At 41.6% G+C, this 13,795-nt stretch overlaps 1 protein-coding gene across 2 annotated transcripts in view; it reads left to right on the top strand.

Moving 5' to 3' along the window:
• Nucleotides 1-1,253: 1,253 nt before the first annotated feature.
• The window catches only part of LOC130294676 (nicotinamide N-methyltransferase-like), a 35,681-nt gene continuing 23,139 nt past the window's right edge, over nt 1,254-13,795 (top strand). Inside the window, exon 1 of one of the 2 annotated variants that reach the window (XM_056544868.1) lies at nt 1,254-1,306. In XM_056544868.1, coding sequence (XP_056400843.1) covers nt 1,288-1,306 — 19 coding nt within the window. In that variant the 5' untranslated portion in view covers nt 1,254-1,287. Of the gene's footprint in view, nt 1,307-12,250; nt 12,317-13,795 lie in introns of those variants that run through there. The other variant, XM_056544869.1, reaches the window with a different exon arrangement.

The raw sequence follows: 13,795 nt of genomic DNA, 5'->3' as shown, positions 1-13,795 counted from the left end.
AATACTAGCGAGCTGTTTATTTAATGATCATTAATGTTCCGTGTGAATTCTTTTTAATACATATTCTCATGACTGACAGATGGTGATGATAAGTCACAATGTTATAAGGAATTCTTGTAACCTGATCTCTAGTAATTATATAAAGAGTTTGAGCTCCTGTGTAGAGATCAGTCACCTGTCTGTGATAGAAGATTACACAATGGATTCCGGCTCCCGTAAGATCTATCATGAACATGGATTTGATTCCAGAGAACATTTGGAGCATTACTTTTCAGATAAACCTGATATGGTCTTTGGAGAGGATACCTTGATGTTTCCTCTTGAAAATTTAACAAAAATGTTCACAGAGGGTAAGTGGCTTTTAGTTTAAATAGTTAGTTTTTATTGTCATATATATATATATATATATATATATATATATATATATATTTAAAAAAAATATATATATTTTTTATTTTTCATTATTTTATTTTTTATTTTTATTTTTTTTCCTTTGGGGAGTGTTCACACCCCGACAATGCTCTACACACAGTGCCGCTTTACGTTGAGGGCTTTCTGACTGACTGACTCGGTGCAATTTTGCATCTTGTCAGTCAACAGTAATTTGAACCAGTGCGGCTGAGGCTTTGAACGGGTCTGGACAGTTACCTAACATCAGGCCATCAATATACCCAGTATGTTTGAACCTATGAGTGTATAACAGTGGGAACCCACAATAGTAGACAAACTTCGCTATAATATAGCACTGATTTTTCATTTAATTAAAAATCCTATTTTTTCTCAATTCATTTTTAGTATATTTTCTTATTTTATTTTGATTTATATGTATTACTTATTTTTCTTTCACTTTACACTAATTTTCTTTTTAGTCATAACACTCTTATATTGTGCACACATACATAAATATCTATTGAACTTGGTTAATGTCCCACATACAAAGTCCCATTTACCGTCCATTCATATACATAACATTATTTTTTGTTTTCATTAGGTTTTTTGTGAACAGTTGCTACGGTCAACAACCTGGTTTTCCACATCTACCCATACGCACTGTGGATGTGTAATTCACACAGCGCATGTACTAACTTTTTTAAGGAGTTTAATGTTTGTCCTTTCTAAACATGGTGCATTGCGAACTTTCTTTTTGTAATGCACTTGCGCCGCTCGGCAGCTTCGATGTGACCCATGTGATTTTGTTTTTCTTCTCTGATTGGTGAATACCCTCTCCTCTGTAAGGGCTGCTGCGCAGCCTCTGTTATACACACGCTGCTTTGGCGTGTGATCACCATGTTTACAGAATGTACAGGTGAGCGCCCCCCCACTATTCCTTGCCCTCCAGGTGATATAAATGTAATTATGTATGTAATCAAGCTGTGTTCATGGATTTTACCATTTGCTTTTAAAAGCACAGTAATTCTAACCACTATATTAATCTGACAATGTGTACATTGTCCTTATGTATTGCACTTTAAAGCACTTGCACTTGGATTGCTTGTATTTATGAATTGTATGTTAATTGATTTTTTGACACTATTTTGTATTGATTGTAATTGAATACCATATATATATATATATATATATATATATATATATATATATATATATATATATACCATATTTATCGGCGTATAACACACACTTTTTAGGCTAAAACTTTTAGCCTAAAGTCTATGTGCGTGTTATACGCCGATACACTCCCAGGAAAGGCAGGGGGAGAGAGGCCGTCGCTGCCCGCTTCTCTCCCCCTGCCTTTCCTGGGGTCTAGAGCGCTGCTGCCGGACCTTCTCTCCCCCTAGCTATCGGCGCCGCTGCCCGTTCTGTCCCCCTTACTATCGGTGCCGGCGCCCCATTGCCGGCGCCGATAGCCAGGGGAGAGAAGGGGCAGCGGCACCGATTGCCGGCGCCGCTGCCCCATTGCCTCCCCCCATCCCCGGTGGCATAATTACCTGGGTCGGATCCGCGCTGCTGCAGGCCTCCGGCGTGCGTCCCCTGTGTCGCTGCTATGCACGGCGCGGCGCACTGACGTCATGCGCCGCGCCGTGCAGCGCATAGCAACGACGCCGGGGACGCACGCCGGAGGCCTGCAGCAGCGTGGACCCGAACCAGGTAATTATGCCACCGGGGATGGGGGGAGGCAATGGGGCAGCGGCGCCGGCAATCGGTGCCGCTGCCCCTTCTCTCCCCCTGGCTATCGGCGCCGGCACCGATAGTCAGGGGGACAGAATGGGCAGCGGCACCGATAGCTAGGGGGAGAGAAGGGCCGGCAGCAGCGCTCTAGACCCCAGGAAAGGCAGGGGGAGAAAAGCGGGCAGCGATGGGCTCTCTCCCCTGCCTTTCCTGGGGGTATATCGGGGTATACACGCGCACACACGCACCCTCATTTTACCATGGATATTTGGGTAAAAAAACTTTTTTTACCCAAATATCCTTGGTAAAATGTGGGTGCGTGTTATAGGCCGGTGCGTGGTATACCCCGATAAATACGGTATATATATATATATATATATATATATATATAACTTTATTCAGTCACTCTGTATGCTTGAGAAAGGCTGCACTGGCAGCTGAAACGTTGCATTTGTGTTTTTAATGGATTAATGCTACCACCAATTTTTTTCACCAATTTTTAGTGCTGCAACCGCTATATATATACATACCAATATTGACCCATCACCCTGATGTATATGAGTGAAGGAGAAAACAAAGAAACAGTAGAGAAGGATCCTTTGAAGCAGACGCTGAAACTTCCAGACAGATCACAGAGAGGATCAGTTGTATAATTAAGCAGATGATATTTATTTTATTAAAACATGTATGCAATTACGTGTTTCGGGGTAAATAACCCCTTCATCAGATTGGCATGATGTCTGGAAGCAGCCAGGAAAATTATATATGAGTTTTCAATGCAATAAAATAAAGCCCGAATGAGTGGGAGGCCAAAACTGACATAAAAACTACAAAACTATTTTATACACAAACATTATACTGTAAATACATTTGGGGCATATAAAGCACACTTATACTTGTGTTTATATTGTAAGTGCATTTATTTGATTTGTAGTTTTTTTTGTAATCATTTTGACCCTCCCATATATATTCATCTGATGAAGGGGTGATATACCCTGAAACGTGTAATTGGATTAATCTTTTAATTTAATAAAGATCATCTGCCTAATTATACACCTGATCCTCTGTGTGCCTAATTATACACCTGATCCTCTTGTCTTTAACCCGATAACGACCATGGACATCTATACTCGTCCAATGGCCGTTACCGGGGTATGACGCGGGCTCCCGACTCGAGCCCGCGTCATACCGGCCAGCCCCCAGCTGATTCCTGTAGCTGGGGGCCGGCGTTAATAGCCGACATGCGGCGATCGCCGCGGCCGGCTATTAACCCTTTAGATCGCCGCTGTCAAAGTTGACAGCGGCGTCTAAAGGTGCCTGTATACAGTCCCTGGTGGTCCAGTGGGGTGGATCGCTCCCCCGCAGCGCGATCACGGGGGAGCGATCCACTGCTGAGGCAGCCTGAGGGCTTACCTCTCCTCCTGTGTCGGCTCCGGCTCTCTGAATCATAAAGGCTGGCAGGACCAGGCTTTATCAATCGAGCGCAGAGCACACAGATGAATGGGATTGTATGCAATCCCATTCATCTGTATGATGAATCAAATGATTCCTCCTAAAAGTCCCCTAAGGGGACTAAAAGTGTAAAAAAAAAAAGTTTAAAAAAAGTTAAAAAACACACACATTAACCCTTTCTTTATTAAAAGTTTAAATCACCCCCCTTTTCCCAAATTCCATATTAAAAATATGTAACCATAATAAAAATAAACATATGTAGTATCTTCGCGTGCGTAAATGTCTGAACTATAAAAATATATCATTAATTAAACCGCACGGTCAATGGCGTACACGCAAAAAAATTCAAAAGTCCAAAATAGCGTATTTTTGGTCACTTTTCATACCATAAAAGGAATAAAAAGCGATCAAGAAGTCCAATCAAAATAAAAATGGTACCGATTAAAACTTCAGATCACGGCGCAAAAAATGAGCCCTCAAACCGCCCTGTACGGGGAAAAATAAAAAAGTTATAGGGGTCAGAAAAGGACAATTTTAAATGTATAAATTTTCCTGCATGTAGTTATGATTTTTTCCAGAAGTGCGACAAAATCAAACCTATATAAGTAGGGGATCATTTTGATTATATGGACCTACAGAATAAAGATAAAGCGTAATTTTTACCGAAAAATGTACTGCCTAGAAACAGAAGCCCCCAAAATTTACAAAATGGTGTTTTTTCTTCAATTTTGTCGCACAATGATTTTTTTTTCCGTTTCGCCATAAATGTTTGTGTAAAATGACTCATGTCATTCCAAAGTAGAATTGGTGACGCAAAAAATAAGCCCTCATATGGATTTTTAGGTGCAAAATTGAAAGGGTTATGATTTTTAAAAGGTGAGGAGGAAAAAACGAAAGTGTAAAAACAGAAAAATGCTTGGTCCTTAAGGGGTTAAGTTGCACCTGCTTTGAAATATCCTTTTCTACTGTTTCTTTACTTTGCTACTCAGGACTTGGTTCCTCTGTGTCCTGTAACCCTAAGGCTCACAGCACTTCCTCCTGCTTCTGAGTACCCCAGTATAAATTGGAGTGATATGCACAGTGTCTTTGTGCCCAAGGTGAGCGGACATTTTATGAGATCTCATCCTTGACCTGATCTGCTGACCCCTTGTGGGTCATTAAGTGGTTGGGGACATGAGGCGCTGTCCTTTGGTTCTTCTTTTTTCATTTCCAACTATTCCACAGCACTTAACCCCTTAAGGACCACAGGTTTTTCAATTTTTTGCACTTAACTTTTTTCCTCATCCCCTTCTAAAAATCATAGCACTTTAAATTTGCACCTACAGAATCATATGAGGGCTTATTATTTGCCCCACCAATTGTAATTTGTAATAACATCAATCATTTCACCACAAAATTTACGGCGAAACCAGGAAAAAATATTTGTGTGGCAAAATAAAATAAAAAACTTGCAACGTTTGGGGGCTTTCGATTCTATGCAGTGCACTTTTCGTTAAAAATGACACAATATATTTATTCTGTATGTCCATGTGGTTACAATGATACCAAATTTATATAATTTTTTTCTTTATTTTACTACTTTAAAAAATATAAAACTACATGCACCAAAATTAGTATGTTTAAAATTGTCATCTTCTGACCCCTATAACTTTTTTTTTTCTTTATACGGGGTGGGATGGGACTAATTTTTTGCATCCTGTTCTGAGGTTTTTATCGGCATGATGATTGTTTTGATCAGACTTTTTTATTGGGTTTTATAAAAAAAATGTGCAAAGTGACCCTAAAAAATGCAATTTTGGTATTTTTTTTACGTATATGACATTGACCATGCGGTTTAATTAATGTTAAATTTTTATAGGGAGTGTTTACAGGGTTCTTTAGAAACCACTGTAAGCTTTGAAAGCGACAATCTAAAGGGTTAATGGCCGGCTGCGGCAATCACTGCATGCCGGCTATGAACGCCGGCCTTCAGCTACAAGAATCAGCTGGTGGCCGGCCAGTATGGCGCAGGCTCGAGTTGGAAGTCCGGAATAAATAAAGTTTCCAACTGATATGATGAAGAATATAGAGCCTTAGGGTGTAGTAAAGCTGTTGTTTCCCCACATGTAATTGTGGGTGCGATTACTTATCAGCATTAAAGGGGTATTCCAGGCCAAAAAAATTTTTATACATCAACTAGCTCCGGAAAGTTAAACAGATTTGTAAATTACTTCTATTAAAAAATCTTAATCCTTCCAATAGTTATTAGCTTCTGAAGTTGAGTTGCTGTTTTCTGTCTAACTGCTTTCTGATGACTCACGTCCCGGGAGCTGTGCAGTTCCTATGGGGATATTCTCCCATCATGCACAGCTCCCGGGATGTGACATCATCATTGAGCAGTTAGACAGAAAACTTCAGAAGCTAATAACTATTGGAAGGATTAAGATTTTTTAATAGAAGTAATTTACAAATCTGTTTAACTTTCCGGAGCCGGTTGATATATATAAAAAAAAAGTTTTTGCCTGGAATACCCCTTTAACCCCTTCCCGACCTATGACATACCTGTACGTCATGGGTGGCAAGGTGTTCCCGACCCATGACATACAGGTACGTCATGAACATTTTTGCCGCTACTCGCGGCACCCCGCAGCGCCCGAAAAGATGGTGGCTATCACTGATAGCCAGCCATCTTACCATGCGACCATGCGACCCCCCCAGTGATCGCTGCTATCAGCTGGTCAAATCTGACTAGCTGATAGCAGCGTTTCGCTATGAAAATACTTAGCAGCGCGGTGTGTGTCCCGTTCACAGGGATCGGGACACACACCGCTCTGCTAAGTGTCCCTGACCCGTCCCCAAGCGTCACTTACCCGTCCGAGTGGTGTCCCGAGCGGTCCCGGCGGCGAGCGGCGTCCTCCAGGCGGTCCCGGCGGCGCTGCGTCCCGGAGGTGAGTTTCCGGCAGCAGTGCGACATCTTCATTGGCAGCAGTGAGATCGCCGTAAAGCGATCTCACTGCTGCCTCTGGGAGTTTCAAAACTGCAACTCCCAGCATGCCCTGACAGCCTTTGGCTTTCTGGGCATGCTGGGAGTTGTAGTTTTGCAACATCTGGAGGTCCTCAGTTTGGAGACCACTGTATAATGGTCTCCAATCTGTGCTCTTCCAGATGTTGCAAAACTACAAATCTCAGCATGCCCAGTCTGTCCAGGCATGCTGGGAGTTGTAGTTCTCTAACATTTGGAAGAGCACAGATTGGAGACCATTATACAGTGGTCTCCAAACTGTGGACCTCCAGATGTTGCACAACTACAACTCCCAGCATGCCCAGACTGCCCAAGCATGCTGGAAGTTGTAATTCGGCAACATATGATCCTTCAGATATTGCCGAACTACAACTTCCAGCATGCCTGGGCAGTCTGGGCATGCTGGGAGTTGTAGTTTTGCAACAACTGGAGGCACACTAGTTGGGAAACATTGTCCGTTTCCTACCTCAGTGCCTCCAGCTGTTGCAATTGTTGCAAAACTATAACTCCCAGCATGCACTGACAGACCATGCATGCTGGGAGTTGTAGTTTTGCAACAGCTGGGGGCACATTGGTTTGGAAACACTAAGTTTGGTTGCAAAACACTTGAAAGTTTATTACTTAACTTAGTGTTTCCAAACCAGTGTTCCTCCAGCTGTTGCAAAACTACAACTCACAGCATGCACGGACAGCTAAAGGGCATGCTCGGAGTTTGCAACAGCTGGATGTTTGCCCCCTCCCCCCAATGTGAATGTACAGGGTACACTCACATGGGCAGAGGTTTACAATGAGTGCTGCAAGTTTGAGATGGCGCAAATTTTGCGCTGCAGCTCAAACTTCCAGCGGCAAACTTGCTGTGAACCTCTGCCCATGTGACTGTACCCTAAAAACACTACACTACACTAACACTAACCTAAAATAAAAAGTAAAAAACACTACATATACACATACCCCTACACAGCCCCCCCTCCCCAAAAAAATGAAAAACGTCTGGTACGCTACTGTTTCCAAAATGGAGCCTCCAGCTGTTGCAAAATAATAACTCCCAGTATTGCCGGACAGCCATTGACTGTCCAGGCATGCTGGGAGTTTTGCAACAGCTGGAGGCACTCTGTTTGGGAATCATTGGCATAGAATACCCCTATGTCCACCCCTATGCAAATCCCTAATTCAGGCCTCAAATGCGCATGGCGCTCTCTCACTTTGGAGCCCTGTCGTATTTCAGGGCAACAGTTTTGGGACACATATGGGGTATCGCCGTACTCGGGAGAAATTGCCTTACAAATTTTGGAGGGCTTTTTCTTCTTTAACCCCTTATGAAAAGGTGAAGTTGGAGTCTACACCAGCATGTTAGTGTAAAAAAAAAAATTTTTTACACTGACATGCTGGTGTTGCCCTATACTTTTCATTTTCACAAGAGGTAAAAGGGAAAAAAGACCCTCTAAATTTGTAATGCAATTTCTCCCGACTACGGAGATACCCCATATGTGGGCGCAAAGTGCTCTGGGGGCGCACAACAAGGCCCAGAAGGGAGAGTGCGCCATGTACATTTGAGGTGATTTGCACAGGGGTGGCTGATTGTTACAGCAGTTCTGACAAACCCAAAACAATAAATATCCATATGTGACCCCATTTTGGAAACTACACCCCTCACGGAACGTTATAAGGGGTGCAGTGAGAATTTACACCCCACTGGTGTATGACAGATATTTGGAACAGTGGTCTATGAAAATGAAAAATACAATTTTTGATTTGCACAGTCCACTGATTCAAATATCTGTCAAACGCCAGTGGGGTGTAAATGCTCACTGCACCCCTTATTAAATTCCATGAGGGGTATAGTTTCCAAAATGGGATCACATGTGGGGGGGGGGGTCCACTGTTCTGGCACCATAGGGGCTTCCTAAATGGGACATGCCCCCCAAAAACACTTTCAGAAAAACTCACTCTCCAAAATCCCATTGTCGCTCCTTCCCTTCTGAGCCCTCTACTGCGCCCGCCGAACACTTTACATACGCATATGAGGTATTTCCTTACTCGAGAGAAATTGGGTTACAAATTTTAGGGTGATTTCTCTCCTTTTACCCCTTGTAAAAATTCAAAAATTGGGTCTACAAGAAAATGCGAGTGTAAAAAATGAAGATTTAGAATTTTCTCCTTCACTTTGCTGCTATTCCTGTGAAACACCTAAAGGGTTAAAACACTTACTGAATGTCATTTTGAATACTTTGGGGGGTTCAGTTTTTATAATGGGGTCATTTATGGGGTATTTCTAATATGAAGACCCTTAAAATCCACTTCCAACCTGAACTGGGCCCTGAAAAATTACGATTTTGAAAATCTTGAGAAAAATTGGAAAATTGCTGCGGAACTTTATAGCCCTCTGGTGTCTTTCAAAAGTAAAAACTTGTCAATTTTTTTTCCAAACACAAAGTAGACATATTGTATATGTGAATCAATATGTAATTTATTTGGAATATCCATTTTCCTTTCAAGCAGAGACTTTCAAAGTTAGAAAAATGCTAAATTTTCAAAATTTTCATGAAATTTTTAGATTTTTTACCAAGAAAGGATGCAAATATCAGTGAAATTTTACCAATAACATAAAGTAGAATATGTCACGAAAAAACAATCTCGGAATCAGAATGATAAGTAAAAGCAAAGTTATTAATGTTTAAAGTGACAGTGGTCAGATTTTCAAAAAATGCCCAGGTCATGAAGAAGAAAATGGGCTGGGTCATGAAGGGGTTAACTACAATTATCTACTTTCTGGATTTTTTTTTTTATTTATTCATTTAGAACTTAAATGTTCTCCGTTATTTCATACATTTTCCCTCTAATTAATATAATATGGGATTCCTAACATTTGTGTTAATTACTTTATTTACCAAAAATAGCTTGTTACCTGAAAAAAACTCTTTTGGATATGCTATAAATGTCCCCTAGAAGCAGGTCACACCTCTGACACCCAAACTTGTCTCTGATCAAGGACTCCACAGCCCCCTCCAGCCTGTTTATGGCCACCATATTTGGTCAGGAAGATGAAAAATGCAAGTAAGGCTGGGTCCACACTACGTTTTGTCCCATACGGGAGCGCATACGGCAGGGGCGAGCTAAAACCTCGCGCTCCCGTATGTGACCGTATGCGCTCCCGTATGCCATTCACTTCAATGAGCCGACCGGAGTGAAACGTTCGGTCCGGTCGGCTCATTTTTGCGCCGTATGCGCTTTTACAACCGGACCTAAAACTGTGGTCAACCACGGTTTTAGGTCCGGTTGTAAAAGCGCATACGGCGCAAAAATGAGCCGACCAGACCGAACGGTTCACTCCGGTCGGCTCATTGAAGTGAATGGCATACGGGAGCGCATACGGTCACATACGGGAGCGCGAGCTTTTAGCTCGCCCCTGCCGTATGCGCTCCCGTATGGGACAAAACGTAGTGTGGACCCAGCCTAAGTTATGCAATTTGCTTTAACCCCTTAAGAACCACAGTTTTATTTTTTTATTTTGCCCTTTTGTATTTTCCATCTCACCTTCTAAAAACCATAACACTTTACATTTTTCCACCTACAGACCCATATGAGGGCTGTTTTTTGCGCCACCAATTGTACTTTGTAATGACATCAATCATTTCCCCACAAAATCTACGGGGAAACCAAAAAATAAAAATCTTTGTGTGGCAAAATTGGAAAAAAAATGCTATTTTGTAAATTTTGGGGACTTCCGATTCTACACATTGCACTTTTCGATAAAGATTACACCTTATCTTTATTCTGTAGGTTGATACAGTTGAAATAATACACAACTTATATAGATTTTATTTTGTTTTACTTCTTTAAAAAAAAAAAAAAAATTATAACTATTTGTATGAAAATTAACATGTTTAAAATTGTCCTCACTGGGCCCTATAACTTTTTTATTGGGATGTGTGAGGGCTCATTTTTTGCACCATGGTCTGTTGTTTTTTATCAGAACCATTTTTTATGGGACTTTTTGATTGCTTTTTAGACATTTCTTTAGGATATATGAAGTGACCAAAAATACGCAATTTTTGAATTTTTTTATGTGTATGCCATTGAAACCAAGGACAGAGCATGTAGGACCCCTTAATAATGATAATGGGGAGGTTGTAATGCAATTTCTCCCGACTACGGAGATACCCCATATGTGGGCGCAAAGTGCTCTGGGGGCGCACAACAAGGCCCAGAAGGGAGAGTGCGCCATGTACATTTGAGGTGATTTGCACAGGGGTGGCTGATTGTTACAGCAGTTCTGACAAACCCAAAACAATAAATATCCATATGTGACCCCATTTTGGAAACTACACCCCTCACGGAACGTTATAAGGGGTGCAGTGAGAATTTACACCCCACTGGTGTATGACAGATATTTGGAACAGTGGTCTGTGAAAATGAAAAATACAATTTTTGATTTGCACAGTCCACTGATTCAAATATCTGTCAAACGCCAGTGGGGTGTAAATGCTCACTGCACCCCTTATTAAATTCCATGAGGGGTATAGTTTCCAAAATGGGATCACATGTGGGGGGGGGGGGTCCACTGTTCTGGCACCATAGGGGCTTCCTAAATGGGACATGCCCCCCAAAAACACTTTCAGAAAAACTCACTCTCCAAAATCCCATTGTCGCTCCTTCCCTTCTGAGCCCTCTACTGCGCCCGCCGAACACTTTACATACGCATATGAGGTATTTCCTTACTCGAGAGAAATTGGGTTACAAATTTTAGGGTGATTTCTCTCCTTTTACCCCTTGTAAAAATTCAAAAATTGGGTCTACAAGAAAATGCGAGTGTAAAAAATGAAGATTTAGAATTTTCTCCTTCACTTTGCTGCTATTCCTGTGAAACACCTAAAGGGTTAAAACACTTACTGAATGTCCTTTTGAATACTTTGGGGGGTTCAGTTTTTATAATGGGGTCATTTATGGGGTATTTCTAATATGAAGACCCTTAAAATCCACTTCCAACCTGAACTGGGCCCTGAAAAATTACGATTTTGAAAATCTTGAGAAAAATTGGAAAATTGCTGCGGAACTTTATAGCCCTCTGGTGTCTTTCAAAAGTAAAAACTTGTCAATTTTTTTTCCAAACACAAAGTAGACATATTGTATATGTGAATCAATATGTAATTTATTTGGAATATCCATTTTGCTTTCAAGCAGAGACTTTCAAAGTTAGAAAAATGCTAAATTTTCAAAATTTTCATGAAATTTTTAGATTTTTTACCAAGAAAGGATGCAAATATCAGTGAAATTTTACCAATAACATAAAGTAGAATATGTCACGAAAAAACAATCTCGGAATCAGAATGATAAGTAAAAGCAAAGTTATTAATGTTTAAAGTGACAGTGGTCAGATTTTCAAAAAATGCCCAGGTCATGAAGGTGAAAATGGGCTGGGTCATGAAGGGGTTAACTACAATTATCTACTTTCTGGATTTTTTTTTTTTTTTATTCATTTAGAACTTAAATGTTCTCCGTTATTTCATACATTTTCCCTCTAATTAATATAATATGGGATTCCTAACATTTGTGTTAATTACTTTATTTACCAAAAATAGCTTGTTACCTGAAAAAAACTCTTTTGGATATGCTATAAATGTCCCCTAGAAGCAGGTCACACCTCTGACACCCAAACTTGTCTCTGATCAAGGACTCCACAGCCCCCTCCAGCCTGTTTATGGCCACCATATTTGGTCAGGAAGATGAAAAATGCAAGTAAGGCTGGGTCCACACTAAGTTTTGTCCCATACGGGAGCGCATACGGCAGGGGCGAGCTAAAACCTCGCGCTCCCGTATGTGACCGTATGCGCTCCCGTATGCCATTCACTTCAATGAGCCGACCGGAGTGAAACGTTCGGTCCGGTCGGCTCATTTTTGCGCCGTATGCGCTTTTACAACCGGACCTAAAACTGTGGTCAACCACGGTTTTAGGTCCGGTTGTAAAAGCGCATACGGCCCCTGCCGTATGCGCTCCCGTATGGGACAAAACGTAGTGTGGACCCAGCCTAAGTTATGCAATTTGCTTTAACCCCTTAAGAACCACAGTTTTATTTTTTTATTTTGCCCTTTTGTATTTTCCATCTCACCTTCTAAAAACCATAACACTTTACATTTTTCCACCTACAGACCCATATGAGGGCTGTTTTTTGCGCCACCAATTGTACTTTGTAATGACATCAATCATTTCCCCACAAAATCTACGGGGAAACCAAAAAATAAAAATCTTTGTGTGGCAAAATTGGAAAAAAAATGCTATTTTGTAAATTTTGGGGACTTCCGATTCTACACATTGCACTTTTCGATAAAGATTACACCTTATCTTTATTCTGTAGGTTGATACAGTTGAAATAATACACAACTTATATAGATTTTATTTTGTTTTACTTCTTTAAAAAATAAAATAAAATGATAACTATTTGTATGAAAATTAACATGTTTAAAATTGTCCTCACTGGGCCCTATAACTTTTTTATTGGGATGTGTGAGGGCTCATTTTTTGCACCATGGTCTGTTGTTTTTTATCAGAACCATTTTTTTATGGGACTTTTTGATTGCTTTTTAGACATTTCTTTAGGATATATGAAGTGACCAAAAATACGCAATTTTTGAATTTTTTTATGTGTATGCCATTGAAACCAAGGACAGAGCATGTAGGACCCCTTAATAATGATAATGGGGAGGTTGTCACGGGCGATCAAGAGAAGGCGGAGCTACTGAATGGGTTCTTTAGTTCTGTATACACTATGGAAAAAGGAGCTGACTGTTACGCCTAGCGCTCCGGGTCCCCGCTCCTCCCCGGAGCGCTTACGGCGTCTCTCTCTCCGCAGCGCCCCGGTCGGTCCCGCTGACCGGGAGCGCTGCACTGTCATGGCCGTCGGGGATGCGATTCGCACAGCGGGACGCGCCCGCTCGCGAATCGCATCCCAGGTCACTTACCCGTCCCGGTCCCCTGCTGTCATGTGCTGGCGCGCGCGGCTCCGCTCTCTAGGGCGCGCGCGCGCCAGCTCCCTGAGACTTAAAGGGCCAGTGCACCAATGATTGGTGCCTGGCCCAATTAGCTTAATTGGCTTCCACCTGCTCCCAGACTATATCTGTTCACTGCCCCTGCACTCCCCTGCCGGATCTTGTTGCCTTAGAGCCTAGTGAAAGCGTTACTGTGTTTGTCCATACTGTGTACTTGACCTCCTGCTATTG

The sequence above is a fragment of the Hyla sarda genome, chromosome 10, assembly GCF_029499605.1.
Source record: "Hyla sarda isolate aHylSar1 chromosome 10, aHylSar1.hap1, whole genome shotgun sequence".
In the NCBI taxonomy this organism is placed as follows: domain Eukaryota; kingdom Metazoa; phylum Chordata; class Amphibia; order Anura; family Hylidae; genus Hyla; species Hyla sarda.
This window is presented reverse-complemented; position numbering and strand designations above follow the sequence as displayed.